This window comes from Scyliorhinus canicula, chromosome 15, assembly GCF_902713615.1.
Source record: "Scyliorhinus canicula chromosome 15, sScyCan1.1, whole genome shotgun sequence".
Classification (NCBI taxonomy): Eukaryota; Metazoa; Chordata; class Chondrichthyes; order Carcharhiniformes; family Scyliorhinidae; genus Scyliorhinus; species Scyliorhinus canicula.
This window is the reverse complement of record NC_052160.1, coordinates 56,947,048-56,970,673: the sequence shown is the minus strand read 5'-3', so window position 1 is coordinate 56,970,673 and position 23,626 is coordinate 56,947,048. Positions and strand designations below refer to the sequence as shown.

At 50.3% G+C, this 23,626-nt stretch overlaps 1 protein-coding gene across 1 annotated transcript in view; it reads left to right on the top strand.

Moving 5' to 3' along the window:
* Positions 1 to 9,731: 9,731 nt before the first annotated feature.
* LOC119978477 (cytochrome P450 3A21-like) overlaps positions 9,732 to 23,626 on the top strand; it is an 88,307-nt gene continuing 74,412 nt past the window's right edge. The window contains exons 1-2 of the mRNA XM_038820138.1: positions 9,732 to 9,905; positions 15,767 to 15,860. Coding sequence (XP_038676066.1) covers positions 9,808 to 9,905; positions 15,767 to 15,860 — 192 coding nt within the window. The 5' untranslated portion in view covers positions 9,732 to 9,807. The remainder of the gene's footprint in view (positions 9,906 to 15,766; positions 15,861 to 23,626) is intronic.

Sequence of the window (23,626 nt, the reverse complement as noted above, 5' to 3'; positions counted from 1 at the left end):
CCTTTGGCAACTGTCTTCTGGGGCGACCTCGATGGTCCCGGCTGCTGCTCAGGTGTCCCATGTGGCGTGGTGCCCCATGTTCTGCCCGCCTTCGATGTGATGCGGCAGGTCCAGGGGGGAGGGGGGCAGTCCGAAGTGCTACGGTGTTCCGGCACCTCCCCTGCGGATGTCACCCCCATCACCTCCTCCTTCCTCGGGGTGCCCAATGGCCCCTGGGCTACTCTATGGGATGGATATGTGAGCAGAGATAACCCCTGAGGCCCCCCCCCCCCCCAACCACCTGGGGTGCCAGTTCTGGAGGCCCGTTCTCGTCTCGGAAAGGTTTGCATGCTCTCACCCATGGAGCACAGGGAGTGGACCATCTCCGTCTGTGACTGAGCCACATCACATCACACTGGAACTATGCCACTACCTCCTGGGTCTGTGCCACATCAACCAGTGACTGCGTCATCTGCCCCTGGGACTGGGCCACCTCCCTCTGGGTTTGTACCACAGCGGCCAGAGCCAGGGCAATGCCACTGATGATCTCAACCATGGCCTGCTGTGACTGGGCCACACACTCGGGGGCACCCCTGCACTGTCCAGGTGGATTTGGCACATGGCTGCCTGTGAGGTGGCAACCTGTCCTGGGTCTCGGCCAAGGCCGCACAGAATGCCCCAGGCCCTGGACATGCTCATCCAAAGCTAACAACGTCGCCCAGAAAGCTTCCACTGCACACGCCACCTATGTGATGTTGGCCTGGTTGGCACGCATGGCCAGCCCCACCGACTGCTCATGCACATGGTTGGACTCCTCCACCTGCACCAGCAGGTGCTGGATGCTCGCCGACAACCCGTCACGTAGTCCCTGGCTTTGTGACTTCATTCCCTTGATCGATGGGACCAAATGCCCGAAACCAGTCAGGATGGCAGCTAGTCCCTGGGTCGATGCACTCTCCGACCAATTGCCCCTCAGGGGTTACAACTTACACCTGCTGTACCGGAGCATGTGTGTGGTGCGCACCAGATAGTGTCCCAGTGGGGGTGTTGGTGGGTGGGTGGGGCTTCAGGGGGATTATGGTTGTTCGGGGGCCTGGAGGGGTCCAATCAGGGGGTCACTCGTGGGCCAGGGGAGTGAGGGGGCTTTGCGTCTGTGAGTCCTTCAAGCCATCTTTAAATATGGTGGAGACCCATAACAGGGGCAACCCCAGCTGCAGCCTGTCTGCCCCACCAAACTCTCCCAGGACAGAGCTCTGCCGCGGCTTCTGTCATGAAAGTCAATTTCACCTGCTTTGACTGTGAGCAACCGCTAGCTCAAAGCTGAAGGCTGTTTCAAATGAGGGATTAGCCTTGTTAGTTGTGATAGCACTTCATGCTCCTGAACTCTCAAGTGCCTGCTTGAAGGAACAGGTACCATGTCTGAGAGAATGATGAGTGGACTGGATGTCCTGTAACATTTGATGCCTGAACTATGTGCCTGTACTCTAGGAGCGTCTGCACTATAGAGGCAGCTGCCGACAATCAAACACTAATGAGTAGGACTTCACCACTGAGGAGCATCTCGCAGATAAAGGGTGAGTGTCTGGATAAGCAGAGGACAACTGAGCATGACCTCACTAATGGTGCTGGCAGAGTCTGGGGTCTTGGCGTTCCTGATTTGGACGGGAGTGAGTGTGCAGAGTGAGGTTTGCCAGCACAACTGGCCTGCTGGATGGCACTATGAAAGAAGGTGAGGCAGACATGGTAATGGTGGCTTGGGGGATTTGAGGATCCTGATGGAAGACCTAACGTGATTGCCAGTGACTCTTCTTCTCGAATTCTTTCCAGATACAGAAATGTTTCCTGGAGTTGATCCTGTGGAGGCTGTCCTCACTGTTCTTGTCGCAGCCAAGGCAGGAAGACGCTGAACACAGCAGCAAGACGATCGCAGGCTAGCTATGGCACTATCAGGATGAGGAGGGGGCCAGAAAGGGAGGCCAGTGACATGCCAGGGTGTACAGGAGTCATTGGTCCTTCTGTGGGGTGACAGATTCTCTGTATGTCATCCAACTATGTCACCTTCGACCTGGACCAGGCCCACCAAGATGCCCGGGCTGCAGGATTTGCCACCATGCCCAGGTCCAGAGGGCGATCAATGACATTCATTTCCCCCCGCGAGTACTGGGGCACAGGAAGGTGTTCCACTCGCTGAATGTTCAGATCATGTGCGACCACCGCCTTAGGATCATGCAATTGCGTGCCCGCTACCGTGGGAGGGTGCAAGACAGTTACATCCTGGGGCAATGGGAGACCCCCAGTATCTTCGAGGACCACCCCAGGATGATGGATTGGCTTCTGGTTGACAAGAGATACCCGCTGATGGTTCCAGTGCGGAGACCCGAGGCCGAGGCCGTGAACCGATATAATGTTGCCGCATGGGCTGTCATTAAGTGGTACATCGGGCTGCTAAAAATTTACTTCCGCTGCCTGGACCGCTCTGGCGGGATTCAATAGTACAGCCTTCAATGGGTCTCCCTTTTTGTGGTGGTCTTCTGTGAAGGTCTGAGGCGGAGGGACTTTCAGCCTTATTTGAGGAGGAAAAAGACCAGGAGGGCAGGCGAGCCCAAAGAAGAGCCAGAGGATGGAGGACAGGATGGTCCGATATGCCAGGAGGCCCAAGGAGGCCCTTATTGTCTCCAGATTCCCCTGAGATGAGGCTGTATCCGACAGCTCAACACTCCCCCATTCCACAGCTCCCAACCCACCCATCAGACTGTCCCCTCCCCGACCACCCCATTCCCTCATCCAAGAGTCTGTGTAACATCACTCCAGGTTGATGGGCCTCTGTTGGCACCATCAGCGGGTCCTTGTACAAGGCAGGAGGGTGATGACCAGTCACTGTGAGGAAAGCTGTGGTGTTCCTCAGGATCTTATTAAGTCTGACTCCTTTCTTTCAGCTGACAGTGTATTCATACCTACCCTCATGACGGAGTCAGTCTGCTTTGTGGCTTTTGATCCTGGATTGTGGGGGAGGAGGGGTGGTAACAGGGGTAGGGATGTAGGCAGGCCCACTGTGAAGACTAAAGTGAAAGGGGCTTCACATGGATCAGGTGTGAAACGTTTTAATAGTGAACATTTTAATGTGACAGATTTCCATTCCTCCTAGCTTCATACTGCCTTCATCAGTGCCCACTCAGTGCTCCTCACTTCTTTATCCTCCATGTTGAGGTGAATCCTCAAGATGCACTTCACAGGTGGAGGCATCCTTCTGCTTTCCATGCCCTGTGGCCTTTGATGCCCTTGACGGACATCCTCTGGAGGGCCTGAAGCTAGATGGACCGGCCAAATTACGGTGTCACAGGCCTTGCCGTGCCGCCCTCTACTTCCCACTGCCCTTGAGATGCGCTGGTGTCAGGAGGGGGGATTCAGAGGAATTGGAGACCGCCATAATCTCCTTGGTGGAAGGTCCCTGGTTGGCCTCCAGCACTTCCTCCTCCCTGACAGTGCCCATAAATCCCAGAGTGACTTCATGGAATAAAGGGGCAGCTGGAGTGATCTTCAAAAGCGTCTGAGTCATCTGGCATTGCCAGTCCTGGAGGCTACCCATTATCTGCATCACGGTGTCAAAACCCTCAGCAATAGCCCTTGGTGAAGGGCAACGCTCTGGAGTACCTCAGCAATGTCTACCTGTATCTGGGACATGTCCCTCAACGACTGAGACATGATGTCGAGGGCCTCAGCCATAGTCGTCACATGGAGCCATGCCTTGGGCACCACCACTCAAGATGCAGATGGCATGCTCCAGGTTTACCACTGTGGTCACCACCCTAGCAGTGTTGGCCTGGGCGCCAAGCAACGCCGGCACCATACTCTGTGCCTGAAGGCTTTGGGACTCCTCCATTTGGCCTTGCAGTCACTGGAATATCACTGACACCCCCTCCTGAGTGCCACGGCTGTGTCCTATCATCTACATCAGCTCTGGGAGAACCTTGTCCCAAGGCTCGACATCTGGCTGGGACCCAGCTGAGTCCTGAGTTTGACTGATGTCTCCCTTGGATGTAACTGCCTCCACCTTATGTGCATCAGCAGTTGTGTGGTGCTCACCAGAGAATACACCCTAAGCCTGTCCCCTCATGTTGGCCACTGATGTGTGTGTCTCTGCGCTGGTTGTAGGTGCAGGTGAAAGGGGTTCTCCTTGAAACTCTCCTCCAAGGTGTTCTCTTGGGTGACGGGGCGTGGGGTTTGAATCCGGATGGCCCGGCCTCATCAGATAGTGATCCTGCAAGACAATGGACATGTGGTCAGGGAAAGGGAAGGATAATTTTGTGTGACATCAACAACTCACGTGAGACAGGTCACCTGGTTGAAGGGGCAGTGGATCCTCACTTCTCTGTCGCAGGCCGACCTCGCTGTCCGTGAGTGCTCTCTCCTCGGTCAACCCCGCGAATTCCAAGACCCGTTCCACTTCGGAGTCTTGATCCTTTCCCATTTATTATGGGCTATCTTCTCCTGTGCGGCCAGAGAGGGCATTGTGAGCTGCACTCTGATGGGTCGGGGGGTCTATAGCAGGTGTCATATATGGGCATTGTGCCCAGACATTATGTTGTGCTGGTGGGTGCAAGGGAGTTCTGAGGAACAAGCTTGGAGATCGGATGTTGAAAGACTGCAAGGTATCAGCCTGTGGATTGGGAGGGAGGAGGAGTGGTTGGGAATTTGACGGGTGGAAGGTGGTACTGATGCCAGGAGAGAGGTGGTAACTTACCCTTGCAGCTCGTTAGAGGTCGTTTGTCTTCTTCCGGCATCGGATGCTGGTCCACCTGGTCATGCTGCCTGCACTCACTGCAGCTGCCACTGCCTCCCAGTCAGCATTGCTCACCCTGATGCTAGTTCTCCGACCCTCTCATGGGAACAGGGTGTCCCACATCTCATCCACAGCATCTAGAAGCCTGGCTCGGTCGGCATCCCCAAAGTGAGGAGCATGTCTCTGTGCTGTCATCCTCGTGTCTTGACTGGGAGTGAGTGCAGAGCTTAAAAGCACTCCCCATTGCTAACAGCGAATTGTTGAGACATGAGTCGGACGAATCAGACGACTAGAGAACCAGGCATGGTGAGGTCCACGTGGGGGCTCATTTACTGCACTAAGTGCAAGTGAATACAGGTCATGATCAGACCATTACAGCCGGCACAAAACACCTCACCAAACTCACCCAATGGGTGAATCGTGCCCATAACATAACGATTTCTACATTCATCACATGGTCTTCCAGGATATTCTTTAAGGAAAGAGTGGTGAGTGGTGCCATGTCTAGATGGAGGCCTGGTGAAGGTCTCAGTATTTACCTGCAGTCTTTAGATGGAGGGAAAGCTATAAAAGACATGGCCACTTAATATATAATTTCAATACATCCACTGAAGTGTTGATGCAGGCAACCCTGCTTTGGTAAGGGTTCTCATCCAAATGTGGAGGTGATGGGTTCTTTGCTGGTTGGCACAGGGTCATGCGGAGTAAGGAACTGAGGACTAAGACACAGCTGTATCAGGTCAAGATGCTGGCGAACATAGACTACTGCAACGGTGAGCATTGGCCCAACCATTGGTTATCACCTGCAGTGCTCTTACAATCATAGAATCACTACAGTGCAGAAGGAAGCCATTCGTTCCACTGAGTCTGCAACTATCCTCGGAAGGTGCACGCTACCTAAGCCCACTCCCCCACTCTGTCCCCATAAGGCCATAAACCCACCTAACCAATGCACCTTTGGAATTATGGGATAATTTAGCATGGCCAATCCACCTAATTTACACATTTTTGGACTATGGGACCCCACGCAGGCACGGGGAGAAAGTGCGAACTCCACACAGTCACCCAAGGCCAGAATTGAACCCGGGTCCCTGGCACCGAGGCAGCAGTGTTAACCACTGTGTTACCGTGCTGCTCTTACGTAAAAATTAACAAAACTCAATGCTATAGACACCTCATATGTCCTAGGATGTGGTCCCTCATATCTGCAAGCTTCCCCAGTATGCGCTGCAGTTGCAAGGACTCTGGAGGAGTAATGACGAGCTCCAGGCCTGCAATGAGTGAATATCTATCCTGGTATCGTTTAAATATGGTACCAGGATGTATGACCCCTGAGGTAATGGCAGGGTGGGCCATTTACCCCTTACTCCATCATGAAATTTGCCAAGCTTATTGCGGATGCATAATTAATGAGCTGAGAAATCAAGTTCACCTGTGCTCACCTGCCCTACCGCCCAGCGGGAATCAGGTCGACTATCCTGCCCATCGCCACACTGGCTCTCCAGAATGGAAAATTCCGCCTAAAGTTAAATTATTACATAGAATGTACAGCACAGAAACAGGTAATTTAACCCAGCTTGTCTATGCCTGTGTTTTTACTCTGCACATGCCTCCTTCCACCCTATTTATTTATTTACATTTTTGAAAATATTTTTATTAAAGTTTTGACATTTATATTAAAAATTTGCAACACAACACCATAATAACACATGCATCAAAAATTACAAGCAACAACAGTAACATGAACCCCAAAAGCAGAAATATAACCTCAAACAACAATAACAACCAATTATTCCCCCCCCCCCCCCCCCCACCACTAACAGCTCATGACCAGCTCTATAAAATGCAAAATAAACGTCCACCATCTACGATAGAACCCATCGATCGACCCTCTCACTGCATTGGTTTAGCTCAGTGGGCTAGACAGCTGGTTTATGATGCAGAACAAGGCCAACAGCACAGGCTCGATTCCCATACCAGCTTGAGAATTCTGAATTCTCCCTCTGTGTGCTCATGCTGGTACCAATTAGTATTCCTTTTGAAAAACGTGAATCTGGCTGAAGGGCTTTTGTGGGGAGCCGAGGAGGTGAGTAGCCATCTTTGCTCGCAGGCAAAGAGCCCGGGGGTGCTGGGCTTGCTACCCCAGTGCTTGGTGGGGGGTGGGGGACCCTTGGCTGGGGTAGGGACCACTCTGCAGGGCTGGGTCACCATGAGAAGTACCACCATGCCAACCCCTGGATTTTTTACACATTCCAGGATCAACCCTTGTCCCTGCCCGTCTGCCCCAATGACCACCATAACCCCCACCGACTGACGAGGCCTTCGTTCATGTGGCCAAAGGCTATTGCTGTTAGGGAATTAGCAATTGTGGTTAAATGAGCACTTCACACATCCTAAGTGGATTCCCATGGGTGAACAGGCCATGATGCATTTGGGAGTCATTGCTTCACGTCCCAAGCACACCTTGATGCCTGGACACTGTGCTTGAACACTGTGGGAGGCAACACCACACACGTAGCAGCCAACATCCAAACACCCAGGGAATGGGACCCATGTTCACAGCCGGAGGGTGGGGTCGGGGTGAGGCCTGGAGAGATGGGCCAAGGGATCGGAGGACGGCCTGCATTGCTGAAGAAAGCGACAAGGCATCATACTGGTTGTGCACAAGGGTGTTTAATGTGTTTTACAATTCCCCACTCTCCCCATGGAGCTTTCATTAAGTGGACCAATTAATGTTGAATTGCATTGCCGGCCTCGCAGGGCTGAGCGCTGGGAAGCTTGCGGCAATTCCTACTCGCTACCACACTTAGAAATTGTTACAGAGAATCACATCCAATGTTTCCAATTCCTGCTTGGATTTAAATCCCATGAACATTGATATTTTCCTCTCCACAAAATAATATCCCAGTCGGTTCAGCTTCCACCCAAAAGAATAAAGGTGAAGAAACTGGTTCTCGGGGCGGTGGAGATTTACATTGTTACCCCCTGGAGGGGGGGGAGGCTGATTGAAACATAAGACCCTCCCCCCGGGATCGATGCAGCAGCAGAGCCGGTGGAAAGAGTCCCTCCCACAAAATCCTGTTAAAATCAGATTCTCTTTCTCCCAATGCCGGCTTTGTTGGGATCCATGGTCAGTGGCAGTTAGAGGGGTAAATATCCCGGAATCAGCAGCGATTCCCCACCACCGTCACCGGCTCGGCTCCCAGCTCCGCTCTGCAGGGATTGCGGGGGGGGGGGGGGGGGGGGGGGGGGCAGAGACTGAGGCGCCTCCAACAGTTACAAACAAACACAAACTGCTGACAAACGCTGGGAATTTTCCTTGGTGTCATGTGGATTTCCCTTTAAGAGATGTCTTTGTCTTATCACATGGCTTCAGTAATGCCATTGTGTGGGGGGTCAGCTGGCTGTGGCTCTGAGTTTTAATTTGTTTTGGTTTTGAACTGGTTTGTTCTGTACAGGTTGAAAAAAGAAGTCTATCTTAATTTTAAAAGCTGTTTCCAGATTACTTGATAACTTAAAAATGATAACTGCTTTCTGGAAGGAATTCAAACCTTCTGTTTTGGAAAGGAAACAAGAGTATCAATACTGAGTCTTAAAGACTGTAAGAGTGCCGTGTGCCGGGCCACAGCTTTGAAAAGGGTTTTCTGGTTTATGGGATCTGGTTATTAAATTGGAACAGTTAAAGGGGGAAATTATTAAGGGTTATACATAGAGTACTGTAGCTGCGTGGGATATTTATGTTTGTAGTTGATAAAAATGCTTACTGCGTGTGTTTTTAAAAAGTGTTAACTAAATTTGTCGAATAAAGTTTGTTTTTTGATTAAACGCGCCTAAGACCTCTGTTGAATAACACCTGAAAAGCAGGCCCCTGTGTTCATGGTAACCAGAATCAGTAAACAGTTGTAGATCAGGTGAACTCCATGTTCACCTGATCTACTTCGAAGTTTTCTAAACCCTGGCCCATAACACCAGACAAACACTGAACTGAGTTCAGCTTTGGGACTATTTTCTCCCATCGTTCGAGGCGGGAAAGGCAGAAAAAATCAGACACTTACCAAGCCAGCAGGAGCAGGAAAGTGAGGAGAAGGATCCAGGTCCGGTCGGACAGAACGGCCCGGATGAACCCCATCATACCGAAGAAATCAAACTTAATTGTTTTAAATAATAATTTATTTTATTAGTTGCGTATTTTTAAAGAGTTAAAAAAAATTGATGACACTGAAGTCCAAAAATCCTTCAAGATACTGGATTAAAAGTGATAATTTAGCCAGTCCAAAAATCCTTCAAGATACTGGATTAAAAGTGATAATTTAGCCAGCTGCAGTGTTTGACTTTGTAACACTATCGGCTGCTGCTTTGAAAGAGGGAAGGATGAGTGACTGATGTTGATTTAACCTGCGAGTCGCCACAACCTCAGGCGAGATTGAGAAGGTGAGACCTTAAGGATTAATGTCAGGTAGGAATTGAAGCCGGGCTGTTGACATGGCTCCACATCACAAACCAGTGTTCAGCCAACTGAGCTAACCGACTCTGGATACAATGTTTAAATACCTCACTCATGTTGTCAATCCCCGATAAGAGTAACTCACTGCCTATCATAGTTTTGATGTGGAGATGCTGGCGTTGGACTGGGGTGAGCACAGTAAGAAGTCTTACAACACCAGGTTAAAGTCCAACAGGTTTGTTTCAAACATGAGCTTTCGGAGCACTGCTCCTTCCTCAGGTGCCCGTGTTTGTCTTCTGAGAAGGTTGGTGCGGTTTTTTGCTGTGGCGCATTGGATCGATCGACAGTTCCAACGCGCCACAGCAAAAAACCGCACCGACCTTCTCAGAAGACAAACACGGGCACTTGAGGAAGGAGCTGCGCTCTGAAAGCTTGTGTTTGAAACAAACCTGTTGGACTTTAACCTGGTGTTGTAAAACTTCCTACTGTTACATAGTTTGCACAGCCCGTCCTCTGGCTCTGCCTTATTGTGACTGACGCTCCCTATAAATACACCCAGTGTCCAGCTCAGGCTGCCAGTAGCCGATCCCTGAACTCTCCCAGGATGACTGTCCTTTTCCCAGAGAGTCTGGGGGGGATCCGGGCCGCTCTGTCCGACCAGACCTGGATCCTTCTCCTCACTTTCCTGCTCCTGCTGGCTTGGTAAGTGTCTGACTGATTTCTGTCTTTCCCGCCTCGAGTGATGGGAGAAAATAGTCCCAAAGCTGAACTCAGTTCAGTGTTTGTCTGAGGAAAGTTGCCAGCGTTTGTCAGCAGTTTGTGTTTGTTTGTAACTGTTGGGGGCTCCTCAGTCTCTGCCCCCCCCCCCCCCCCCCCCCACAGAGTGGAGCTGGGAGCTGAGCCGGGGGCGGTGCTGGAGAATCGCTGCTGATTCCGGGACATTTCCCCCCTCCTCCTGACCGCGGATCCCAACAAATCCGGCTGGGGGAGAGTCTCTGAGTTCATGCAGGGGTTTCCCAGGATGGAGGTCCATCACAGTGGGATTTTCTTTTTGGGGGGGGGGGGGGTGTTGGTGCGGGAAATAATCTGATTTCACTGGGATTTGGAGGGAGAACCTCGTTCCAATGGCGCTGTAGATTCACATCGATACCCCAGGGACAGACACAGGGGAGGGAGTTGGAAGTGGGACTTTCAACGAGAGTCTGTCACCAGGGGGATGTAAACCAGCAGCGTCCACAGGTTATGGGATTTTACTTTGAGGGGAGGAGAATATTAACAACCATAGGATTTTAGTCCAGGCAGGAAATAACTATGATTGGAATGCTTCTATTTGTGGATTTGTCATAATATTACTCAGTTTTTGTCTATATTTTGATTGGTCAGTTTATGGGGTATGTGTTTGGTAGGCATTTAGTAGGTTGTGATGGCACACGCCAGCACAATGGTTAGCACTGTTGCTCCACAGTGCCAGGGTACAAGGTTCGATTCCATCTTGGGTCACTGTCTGCAGAGTCTGCACGTTCTCCCAATATCTGCGTGGGTTTCCTCCGGGTGCTTCGGTTTCTTCCCACAAGTCCCGAAAGACGTGCTGTTAGGTGAATTGGACATTCTGAATTCTCCCTCAGTGTATCCAAACAGGCGCCGGAATGTGGCGACGAGGGGATTTTCATTGCAGTGTTACTGTAAACCTACTTGTGACAATAATAAAGATTATTATTATATAAACCTTGGAAGAAATTATATGAGTGAACATTGGGGTGGGAATTCTCCGTTGGCCCACACCGAAATCGGGAAAGACGATTGGGAGAGAATCAGTTCCGATGGCAAAATCAGCGCATGTGCCGATTTTGACGGCAAAACGCGATTCTCCGTCACCTTGAGAATGGCGTCAATACATTCCGGAACGCACATACCGTGGACACCGTTTGCATGTCATTAGTGAGCCTGACCCGGTATTCTCTGGGCTTCCGCGATTCACCACCTCCAATGGGCCGAGTTCTTAACAGCGCAGTTCACTTGTGCTTTTAAAAACTGACATTGAGGCTGCTGAGGGAGAGCGAGAGGAGGTAGGACCCGGAGAGGAACAATTGCAGGATGTCGGCCAGGACCCTGGCCGTGCTGACTGAGGAGGGGTGGGGTGGGGGGGCTTTGCCAGGGCCGGGGAGGCGGGGGAACAGGCTACATGGCCACGGTACCGGGGTGGTGTCCAGGCACAAACCGCCATTACGATGGCTACCTTGCTGCTCACCCACTGACCACCCACCTTGGCCCCTGGTTCCACAGTGTGGCACCACCCACCCCCACATGCCACCCCCCCCAACGTTCAGGGTAACACCCACAGTAGCCCTTGGCGAGGGCAGTGCCAGCCAATGGTTCCCCTGGCAATAGGGATGAGTGGCAGAGGCCCCACGGTGCTGGGATAAGGGGAGAAGGGACTGGCGGGGGGAGATCTCACAGTGCCAACTGGGGCCACCAAGTAGTCCAGTGGACCTGACTGGGCACGTGGGTATGCACTACGCTAACTTGTTGATCGTTCACCGCCTGCAGACAATTGATATTGGAATACAACCAGCAATGGCGGCCTTCCTGCTGGTCGCTGCAGTCCTGGCGGATGCCCTACGGCTGTATGAGTGGGCGTTGCTCGAGGAGGAGGCTGCAACAGCAGTGTGTGCCACAGCAGAACGAGCAAGGGCCACACACCAGGTCCGCCCATTCCACTCCTCTAACGTCCGCCCATTTCCCCCCCACCCCCTCCCAGCCAGCCCACCCCTCACAGTCAACAGACAGAGCACCAAGGCAGGTTGAAGCAGTGGTAACAGGTGTTTATTATGAACAAATATGCACAAGTTTGTGTCCTAGTCTCTATTACTCACCTGTGCCAACTTAACTGGTGTCTACCTTTCTGGCCTTACGGCCCTAACGCTAGGTCTAGATGGGTCCCCAGACTGTGCAGCAGGAGTGGAGGCGACCTGCTGTGATTCCTGCGCTGCGACAAGGGCGTCTTCTGGGGCAACCGGGCCTGGATAGGCCCGACTGCTGCTCGGGTGTCCCAGGTGGCGAGGTGCCACCCTGTTCTGCTCGCTGCCCACCAGATGTGCCTGAAGGAGGGGGGGGGGGGATTCCGAGGTGCGGCGGTCTTCCGGCACCTTCCCAGCGAAAGTCACTGGCACAGGCCCCATCACCTCCTCCCCGCTTGGGTTGCCTGATGGCCTCCAGGCTACTCCATGGGGCGGGCATGCGAGCGGGGCTATCCCGTGAGGCTCCCCCGACACCTGGCGCTGGCAATCCTGGAGGCCCGCTCTGGTCTCGGCCAGGTTCTCCATGCTTGCGGCCATCCAGCACAGGGAGTGGACAATCTCCGTGTGGGACTGCGCCACATAATTCTGCGACTGTACCACCACCTTCTGGGTTTGTGTCACATTGGCCAGTGACTGCACTATTGCCTTCTGGGACTGGGCTACCTCCCTCAGTGTCTGCGCCATGGTGGCCAAAGCCTGGGCAATGCCGCCGACATTCCCAGCCATGGCCTGCTGTGACTGGGCCATGCTCAGGAGAGCCATTGCAAATTCCAGGTAGCTTTGCTTTGGGACATGGTCGCCGGTGAGGCGGCAACCCTGTCCTTGGCCTCGGCCAGCAGCTGAACGTATACCCCAGACCTCGGACAAGCTGATCCATAGCCGAAACCATCACCCCCATTGCCTCCAGTCACCACCTGTGCAGTTGGCCTGGGTGGGAAGCATTGTCGGCACCACATCCTGCTGGTTGGACTCCTCCAGCTACGCCTGCAGTGCTGGATGCTGACTGACAACCACTCAGGCAGTCCCTGGCTCTGCGATTCATCTCCACAATCAATGGGACTGTCTGTTCTAGAAGCACAAGACCCGTCTGGACGGCAGCTAGTTCCTCGGGTTGACCTGCCCTCCGACCGTCTGCCCCCTTGGGAGTTCCTACCTCCACCTGCTGTACTCGGTCAACTGTGTGGTGAGCAGCATATAGTGTCCCAGGAGCTTCTTCACTAACATGCCTAAAATAAGTGTCTCTGGGATGGTGAAGGGTATTGGATACAGCTATGATGGAAAATAAGTGTCATCCTCCGACCCGAGCTCTGGGGTCTCCTGAGTCTCGGGAGGAGGGCTGGTGTCAGTGCTGCTCCCATCACTGCTCGGCTCACGGGGGGCTCCGTCTTTGGCACTGACTGGGGGCGGGGGCACCAGAAGGACCTGCTGGAGATGGGACAGCACTGATGCATGATTAGACTGCAGGTCGGTGGGGGTGGTGTAGATTGAGGGTGTGGGTTAGAGTGGTGTTGGCGTGATAGTGGTGTGGGGGTGAGGATGGTCTGAGGGTGAGGGTGGTGTGGAGGTGGTATTGGGGGTGGGTTGACACACACGTCACAGGCAACCGCAATTAAGCAGGGTCTCACTTCCCTGCCCATGGCCGAGCTCCACCTCGGCGACCTCCCTCTCCTCCAGGTCACCAACCACATCCAGGGCTTTCTGCTCTGCCACAGTGAGGGGCTGCAGGTCTGGCGGTCCCCCTCCATACAACATGGCGCCGGCAGCGCGCGGACCCGGCCTGCCAGATAGTGCCCCCTTGTATCCCCCCCCCCAGTCCCCGCCAAAGCCCCCTTGGCCAGCAGCCACCACGCAAGGTTGATGAAAACTCAAGAGCACACATGCCCCACGCTGTCGGGAAGTCGGCCCAACCTGAGACTGTCCCAACAGCGTGCGGCGTACTCACCGATGATGCTGTTTGGGAGGGGAGGGGCGGAGTCAAAAAGGATTCTCCGGCCGATCGCCGAATACGATTTTGGCGTCGGCAAGGGGAGAATCCCACCCACTGTCTCAGAAAAGGCGAATCCCGCCCCAGGTCTTTACACTGGATACAAAGGCTTAATTGATTATATGAGTTTAACTAACCCTTACATGAATTAAACTAGATTCTATCAGACCTGTTTTCTCCAATGGTAGATGCTGAAATTACGGGCCAGTATTCTCTGACCTCATGCAGTGTGTTTCTTGGCTGCGGGAGGTGGGATCTTCTGGTCCTGTCGCTGTCAGTGGGATTTCCCATTGAATCCACCGCACGACGCCAGGAAACGGGAGTGCGTCGTCAACCGGACAGGAAGATGTCACCCTTCGGCTTTTCCAGTGAGTTCGGTAGAGGCCATGTGGGGGGATTTATGGTGTACTGGGGGAATGATCTCGATGAACTGAATGGCCTTTCCCCACTCCATGGTTTCTTTTTGTTTGTGTGAAACCTTACATGAAGTAACACCCTGCGTATAATAAATGTAACCTAATATATAAAACCTATAATTAACAGCTTTTTGCCAGTGATTGACGTTCGGAGCAGAGCCTTTTAGGCAAATGTTTTCATCCACTTCAGGTTTCTTAGCAAAGCTCAGTGTGTGTTTGAGTGAATTTACTGAGCATCTCAAAGAGTGGCTGAGTCACGCAGATCCTTGGTCTTTGTTGATGCAGCTTGGATTGAAATTGTTACCATTGAACCTAACACCTCCTGAGGACAGTCAGCAGGGCTCTTGCTCAGTTCACTCTCTGACAACCTTCGCTGTGGACGGAATCAGACTCTGTCATGATGGGGGTGGGGTGGGGGGGGGGGGGATCTTTCAACTGTCACCATCTCAGTTCACAAATAAATCCTGGACATTGACTGATGTTCTTGGAGCTCCATCTCGCCAAGTAGCTAACAGCTAACGATGGGGGGGAGAAAACTCTCACCCCTTGGAAAATTGAGTGCTCAGTGCGTCAGTGACCGAGTAGAGAAGATAATACATCCAGGCACTTGGTCTTGTGAACAGTATAGAATATCCACTTGGATCTGCAACTTGTCCATCTTTTAATGTGGACAGGGCTCTGCATCTGTCCCTTTGGCTAGTACCTGTTGTCTTTCCAAAAATTCCAGCAGATCCATTGAAGGTGTAAGCTATATTATACAATGAATCCTAATGAGTGCGCTGTCCAACCTAATATCATGTGTCAAAGAATCCAGCTGCTCATCAGTTGGATTGAGGACTAATTCTAATGGTCTTTATTTGGTGTTGGATGGAAGGAGAGCTGAATGGCAGTACCTGGGTGCACCTCCCACAGTTGGATTGGGTTTCAGATCAGTACAATATATTCTTTTCAACTTGCATTTTAATTAATGCTGCTTTTGAAGAGGCCAGGAACCATCAGCTTTGGTAATAGTCACTGTCTGTGGTTCCACTGCACACAAGTGTTTGAGTTTATTGTAAGACTGCTACAATCAAATGTATCCATGAGTTGTTATAATTTTCTTCCAGACCTGAATGTTTCCTGTGAACCAGTGCTTAAAACAATCCACAATCCTGCCCAGAAGCTCTTAATACTGAACCTTGTTTGAAGATGTTCAATATTATTTACACTTTCAAGTGACAATATCTTTTTGACACAGGATTGATGTTTCAATAACAAAATACTTGAATGTATTTACTAACTGGAAGGTATATTTGATTCAGTTCATACCAACCAAGCTATGTTTCATTGTTTCTAAGATTGTAACCATTTCCATTCATTTTGCAGGTACAGCGTTTTACCCTATGGGTTATTTAAACGGCTTGGAGTTCCAGGCCCAAGGCCACTCCCATTCATCGGAAATATACTCCATTACAGAAAGGTTTGTTTTGTTTTCTCTTTAGAACTTTGCCTGTTATTAAACCCTTCTGCTATAGCCTTGTTTCTTCCTGGAATGGAGTGCTGTGAAAGATGTTTCTGAGGCTCCTGCTTGTGTTTGGGTGACCGGAGACACTGGGCAGATCAGGGCAGGTGCTGACTGACTGTCTCTTTTCCCAAATGCTTCATTTAGTGAACACGCCAGAAACTGGATAAACTCTCCGCAGGACAACCTCCAGAGCCAAGTTTGAATTCATACCCCGGTAATTGGTAATGCCAGTGGTTCATGGAACTGACTCACTATTAGGGCTAGTTTAGCTCAGTGGGCTTGACAGCTGGTTTGTGATGCACAACAAGGCCAGCAGCACAGGTTCAATTTCCGTACCAGCTTACCCAAACAGATGCCAGAATGTGGCGACTAGGGGCTTTTCACAGTAACTTCATACTTGTGACAATAAAGAGATTATTATTATTATTGTTGTGGGGGAAATTAATGAGTTGCCAATTTAGAAGCATGCTGGGAAATGCTTAACTACAGTTCAACACTGCTTTTGAACGAAAATAAGTAGGTCAGGTAACATAAACGAAATACTGCTTAATATTTTGGTCTCGGCCTTATTATGAAAACACATTGTCCTCCGAAAGATAACAAAATGTGTACTTGAGTTGTTTTTTTTTAGCCAAGGGCAAGAACATACGTACTATGTATTTCATCTTACGTACTTTCCAAGGTCTATTTAATATAAACATGACTGTTTACTTCAAGCTGTTATTTCAGACTATAAAAATATGGGGCGCAATTCCCCCCCACCCCCCCCCCCCACGCCGGGTGGGAGAATCACGGGGGGGCCGGGCGAGTCCCGCCACGCCGCCCCGGCACCCGCATGAGATTCTCCCACCCCAAACGCTCCCCAAACCGGCGAGGCGAGATTTACGGCAGGCCGCTCGGAGAATCGTCGCTCGCCGTTTGTAATGGGCGAGCGGCGATTCTCTAGCCCGGATGGGCTGAGCGGCCTGCCCAATACGATGTGTTCCCGCCAACGCCGGCCACACCTGATCGCTGCCGGTGTGAACAGCGTGGGAACGCTGCGGTGGCGGCCTGTTGGGGGGGGGGAGGGGATCCAGCACCGGGGGGGGCGCTCAAAAGGGGTCTGGCCCGTGATCGGTGCCCACCGATCGGCAGGCCGGCCTCTCTGAAGGACGCATCCTTTCCTCCATCGCCCCACAAGATCACTCTGACATTTCTTGCGGGGTGCCCGCTGGGAGGACAGCAACCGCGCATGCGCGGGCTGGCGCCGGCGAACCTGCGCATGCGCAGGTGACATCATTTATGCGGCGCCGGCAGCGTAATTTATGCGGTACCGCTTTTATGCGGCGCCAATGCCCGGCACGCATAAATGACGCGACGCCGCTCCTAGCCTCCTGCGGGGGGAGAATAGGGGGCGAGGAGCGGCTTCCAACGCCGGAGTGAAACACCCCGGTTTTCACTCCGGCGACGGCACTTAGTCTCCCGTTGGGAGAATCCTGCCCATACTTTCTTCAATCGAATCTCAGAGTGCGGTGCCCTAGCTAAGCAGCCGGAACACACACTCTCCGCAAATATATTGTTGTAAATAAATTTCCTTAAATCGAACCTCGAGGAATTTGTCTTTATTATAATTTCCACGACAATTATATAACAGAATTAATTCAACAGTTCGGCTAATTAATACATTTTAAAATATGAGTTAAAAAGGCAAATACAGGGCAGCACGGTAGCGCAGTGGTAGCACTGCAGTCTCACGGTGCCAAGGTCCCAGGTTCGATCCCGGCTCTGGGTCACTGCCCATGTGGAGTTTGCAAATTCTCCCCGTGTTTGCGTGGGTTTCGCCCCCACAACCCAAAGATGTGCAGGGTAGGTGGATTGGCCATGAAAAAATGAATTGGGTACTCTAAATTTTAGGGGAAAAAAAGGCAAATACAATCATTGCTTATTATCAAGTAGAACACAAAGAGCTAGAAATTAATGGGTCCGATTTTTTTTTTGATCATGACTCATGACCTGCCTCTGCCCATTCAGATCAAGATGGGCAGTGCCCAGATTTGTTGCATCTGTCTCAACTGTTTGTTCGCAGCATTTGGCTGAGTGGATACCACGTTGCTGTCTTAACACTGTCAACAGCCTCACGCACAGTAGGGGTCCAAATGGTTCAGAAAGAATATGATTCAGTCAGTCTGCTCTTGTTAAAGGCAGGCTGTCACCAGGAAAGAAACCTTCACTGAAGCATATTGTTGCAATTTAAATGATATTTAATTGGAAAACAGGACATAGACTAGGTTCTAGGATGGTAGATGATGGAGGGGGTACAGAAGGAGTGACCCCATGGTTCCACAGGATGCCCTGATGGACCACCCTTAGAATGGAATGGCACAGGGTGGTCAAGAAGGTCAGCTTCCAGAGTCTGGGCCTGAGAACCTGGCAGAAGTGTCACAAAAATTCTAATAACCTCATTGGGGGGATCTCAGTGAGTGCACCTTCACATGACATTTCCCTCGCATCGTAACCTATCACACTGCTCAATACACATTGCCCACCATCACTCACCTAGTTGCACTCCATGGAACTCTGGGATTATGCTTAATATCCTGATACTCTATTTCACCCTCACCCGCCTAGCAATGTTGCTAGCCTCACACCCTTCTCTCACTGCCTCCATATAACCCCAGAAATCCAGCTACGGCAAGAATATTACCCAAATACAGTGCAACACTATCATTCATATTCTGCCCTCTCTACTTTCACAACCAGGTAACACCGAATAGCCGGAAGCAGAGCAGGACCTGTGGGGGAGAAGGATGCATGTATCGCTGGCCACACCATGGGGCCAACAGCAACCCTCATGGCATCTGGCGTTGCTGAACACATTTTGAGGATGACGGGGGTGGGGGGAGGGGGGACTCCATCCCGCCAGCCCTGTTTTCCAGCGCTGTATGCCCCCACTAGCAGCGGGATTCTCTGTTCCCGTAGCCAGCCAATGGAGTTTCCAATTGTGGCCACCCACGTGCCGTTGGGAAACCCGTGGAAACACCAGCGTTGGCGGGCTGGTGACGTGGATGATCCCGCCGACGGATAATCCTGCAGCTTGTGTTCCAGTCTTAACTGCTATCTGAACTCTTAGTACAGCTCATCCTGCTAGTTGCCAGGGCCAGCTGCTGACAGTGTGACCATGGACCTTTTCCTTTATACCCCATTCCCTCTTGTCCCCATGCTTTACCTTAACATTCCCCCTTCTGAGTTCCTGCTCTCAGGCACTCAAGAGCTGCCACATGCCCATCCACAGCAGCCCAAAGAGGAAAAGAAAAAGGAACAACGCAACATTGATGAAGAAACTCTATCACTTCATCTGAGACTTGAATTGGCCAACTCTGAGCCTGACAGTACACATAACATGAAGGCTAGTAAAGAGTTGGGGTCAACGCATGGGGAGTTAACCAGGCATGACAGGATTCCATCTAGGCCGGAGTATTGAATAATGAATTTACCAGCTCTGCTTGTCCAATGAGATTGCAGCAACACTCTCTAACAAATTCAGGGGCTCAACACAAAGGCCTCCAGGTACACCCCAGAGTACTTCCAGACAATTATACTGAACAAAATTGATCTTCCCTGTAATTTGGTCATGCCTCTTTAAGAAGTTGGGCTTATCTTGCAGCCTCAAGCCTGATTATTGTGGAGTTACGGCTGAGTATGTTGCCAGAACTAGTGTTGCTCAAATTCCGGATCCTGGCATCACATTAGCGTTTTTGCATTGTGACGGGATAGCATTGCTTCACAGGCTTCCATTGCATGCTGGTGGTTTCTGTGAGGCATTGTTTACAGCAGACTGTGCCTGAGACCACTGGCGGTACTGTGTATGCCCAGAAAACAGCACTTTGATTCTGTGGCACTGCTGGAACTGAATTTCGCTGCAATGTTTTTCAAGTGGTTGGGTTTTCTAATCGAGCCAAGAATAAATTGTAACTTTCTTTCTCCTCCTGCCCAAATGGATGAGCAGGTGACCTACTTATAAAATTCTGATCATTTCTCATGCTGGTTGCCAGGAGGTACATGAGAGAAGCCAAACATGAGTTGGAGTAAAACCCACTGCTTTTTCCTCTCTAATTATTCCCCAATGGCCAGTCTGAGATTAACAATACTATGGTGATGGGGGAAAATAAACATCATTCTAATGTTTCCATGTTCTTGGAATAGTGTGTTGCTGCAATTCTTTATGTTGCTTGTTAAATGACGAATGCAAACTTTGGCATGACCTACAATTCGGCACTGCGGGATGACAAATCTGTTGAACCAGTGTAAAATATCAGGGAATTTTAATAATTGGTGCATTTTAAACCCCAAACCACCAGTGTTCATGTGTTGTACAGTGGTGCGAGATTCTATTTGTTGTTTTTTAAATTTAGAGTACCCAATTCTTTTTTTAACCAATTAAGGGACAATTCACCTACCCTACACATCTTTGGGTTGTGGGGGAGAGAATGTGTAAACTCCACACAGACAGTGACCTGGGGCCAGGATCGGCGTCATGAGGCAGCAGTGCTAACCACTGTGCCACCGTGCTGTCCAATGAGATTCTATTTGGCTAGATCAGCTCCTGTCCAAATCATTGGTCACACACCTGGGTCAGAATTGCAAATTCTGCATGGTTTCGGTTCGGGAAAGCTTTTTAAATTGTGTTCCGTTATCTTAGGTACGGAGGCACAAGTTGACATGTTTCAAACCTTTTCATATCAAAAGTATTTAATTTACTTAGAAACTGATTACTGTACATCAACAAATTCATTTGGGAGCACTTTTAAGTAATATTCAGTGATTTTAAATCAGGATCCTCTCAGCCTTATTAAAAATGCTTAATTTTATTGCAAAACTCCATGTTCAGCTGTATTAATAAAATAGCACCAGGTTACCACTCCCCAATACACCAATATCTTTAACCAAAGAAAATTTTGCCAAAATTGAACTATAATCTCAGCAATGCAGTTTTAAGAAAACTTCCTGATTGGTTGCAAAGTTGAGACGCTTCCCAGTGATGTTTAATAATTCAAAGGGGCAGGGTGAATTTTGATTTAAGAGGACCGTACTGAACACACCGATGGAGAAGTCTGTGGTTATTCCCAGCTTGAAATATTTAGTCATTAGTTGCTTGAAGCCTCTGGGCAACAACTGAGTCAACATTTCTTGCCAAATGAGCAAAACATTGGTAAGTACTTTGGTAATAATGAAGTTTGAAACTTACAGAAGGAGGCATATGGGTGTTTGTGGGTCAATGTGTTTGGCGTTGTGGCATCACCAAAGGATGAATTTGGACAGATATATCAGCTAATTTTAACTCCTGTGTTCATCGAATGCTGTGGTACGATGGCACAATGGTTAGCACTGCTGCCTCACAGTGCCAGGGATCTTGATTCAATTCCAGCCTTGGGTGACTGTGTGAAGTTTGCACATTCTCCCTGTGTCTGTGTGGGTTTTCTCCAAATGCTCCAGCTTCCTCCCATAGTCCAAAGATCTGCAGGTTAGATGGATTGGCCATGATAAAAGTGCCACTTAGTGTCCAAAAGTATGCAGGTTAGGTAGGGCTATGGGGATAGGGTGGGGGAGTGGGTCTAGGTAGGATGCTCTATCAGAGGGTTGATGCTGACTCGATGGGCCAAACAGCCTCTTCCTGCATTGTAGGATTCTATAGAAAGACATTCATGATTTACTTTTTTGCTATTTTGAGAAGGTTCCCTATTTCGGCCACCCTCCAGGCTAGATGCCTTCAGTGCGGAAGGAATGGAGGAAAAAATGGTTCTATTGCACCTCGAGCAGACAGCTGAGATTCGGTACCTTGTTAGGCACAGTTGATGAATCACTCAGAAAGACTAGGATGAAGAGAAAGAGACAGAAGGTTGAGCTCATGTTTGCCTTTGCCTCATCCCAAATGCTGCTGAAACCCTCATCCAAGCCTTCAGCACCTCCAAACTTGTCTATTCCAATGAAGAAAAGCAAATTACTGCGGATGCTGGAATCTATTCCAATGATATCCCAGCTGGCCTTGACCTTCTACTGTCCATGAATTAAAATTTATCCAAATCTCTATTACTTGTGTCCTAATGCAGGCTAAGTCTGTGATTCCCATCACCCTTTGTGCCCCCCCCCCTCCCCCCCAATTTTCAATGGCTGCCAGGACTTAAACACTTTGCTATTTGAAACTCAAATCCTCGTGTTTAAATCCCTCCATGCTGGCCACCTGCAAAGGACCATGGGAATGATAGCCAACCCAGGACTCAGACACACTCAGAGCTTGTGTGTGCATTCGCAACCCAGATAGCTAGACGCGATCAAAACCCCTGCTTGTTTGCATTCCAATGGCCCATGTCCCCAGAACAAAAGGACTGTACTCAGGTAACCGATACAGATGCAGACTAACCGGCGCCACTCCCTTTGCTAAGGAAGCCCACACAGCCATGGTCAATGACCGCTCAGGACACACCCAGCCATCAAGGCCCATCTCCCTTTATTGGCCAAAATCGAAGGCAGTGATCGAAGCCTGTCGAATTATTGGGTCCAAAGCTAAGGACCGCCCCAAAGAGCGCGAAATCCCAGAGGGATAAAAAGAGACGCAGCCATGTGTTTGGTCTCTCTTGGCCCCGGCCTACGCCTAAAACCAGGTGTAGCATTATGAGCAGAAGACAAGTTCAAGACCACCGATCGCTACCAGACGGATGAGCCCAGCAGAAACGAAGCCACTTCTACCCAGCCATGCAAGATCCGAACAAAAGCCTTGTTCATCTGCATAGAGCCGGCTGCCCTGAAGTTAAGTTTAGATTATTGTAGTTGTTAGGTGTAGTTTAACTTGTAGTGTTTTATGTTGCATGTCGAAGTCATCCTTGTGCGTAAATAAACTATCTTTGAACTTGAACTGACTAACTGGTTGTTTGGTCTTTGATCGATATCCGGTAAAGCCTTGTGGTGGTATCATTTGATACCTGGCAGCACGGTAGCATTGTGGATAGCACAATTGCTTCACAGCTCCAGGGTCCCAGGTTTGATTCCGGCTTGGGTCACTGTCTGTGTGGAGTCTGCACATCCTCCCCGTGTGTGCGTGGGTTTCCTCCGGGTGCTCCGATTTCCTCCCACAGTCCAAAGATGTGGAGGTTAGGTGGATTGGCCATGATAAATTGCCCTTAGTGTCCAAAATTGCCCTTAGCGTTGGGTGGGGTTACTGGGTTATGGGGATAGGGTGAAGGTGTTGACCTTGGGTAGCGTGCTCTTTCCAAGAGCTGGAGCAGACTCGATGGGCCGAATGGCCTCCTTTTGCACTGTAAATTCTATGACTCTGAAAAGCAATATTATCATTAATAACTGCCATATCTAGTTAATTTGGCAACATTATCAGTGGCGATTGGCAACAATGGCCTCACTTTTTTTTTTACCCTTGTAACTCCTCACAAACCTCTGAGAACTTCTCTGTTCCTTGATCTCCTGTTCATTTCACCACTTACTTCACCCCACTGCGAGGAGCGATTGCCTACAACTGTCTTGGCTCTAAGCTCTGGATTCTCCCTTTAATCTCACTGGCCAAGCTCTGAGGAGCAGCAATCATTGCCAGTTTGCTGCCCTGCTTGATATTTGCCGCACCTCCCCATTTCCTGCTGTGTCTTCCAAGTCCAACGTTACTAGAAATTTGTATTGTCCCTCGGAGAACTCCGTCAGATTGCAACAGAGTTGCAACCAGGATATGTCACCGTTTT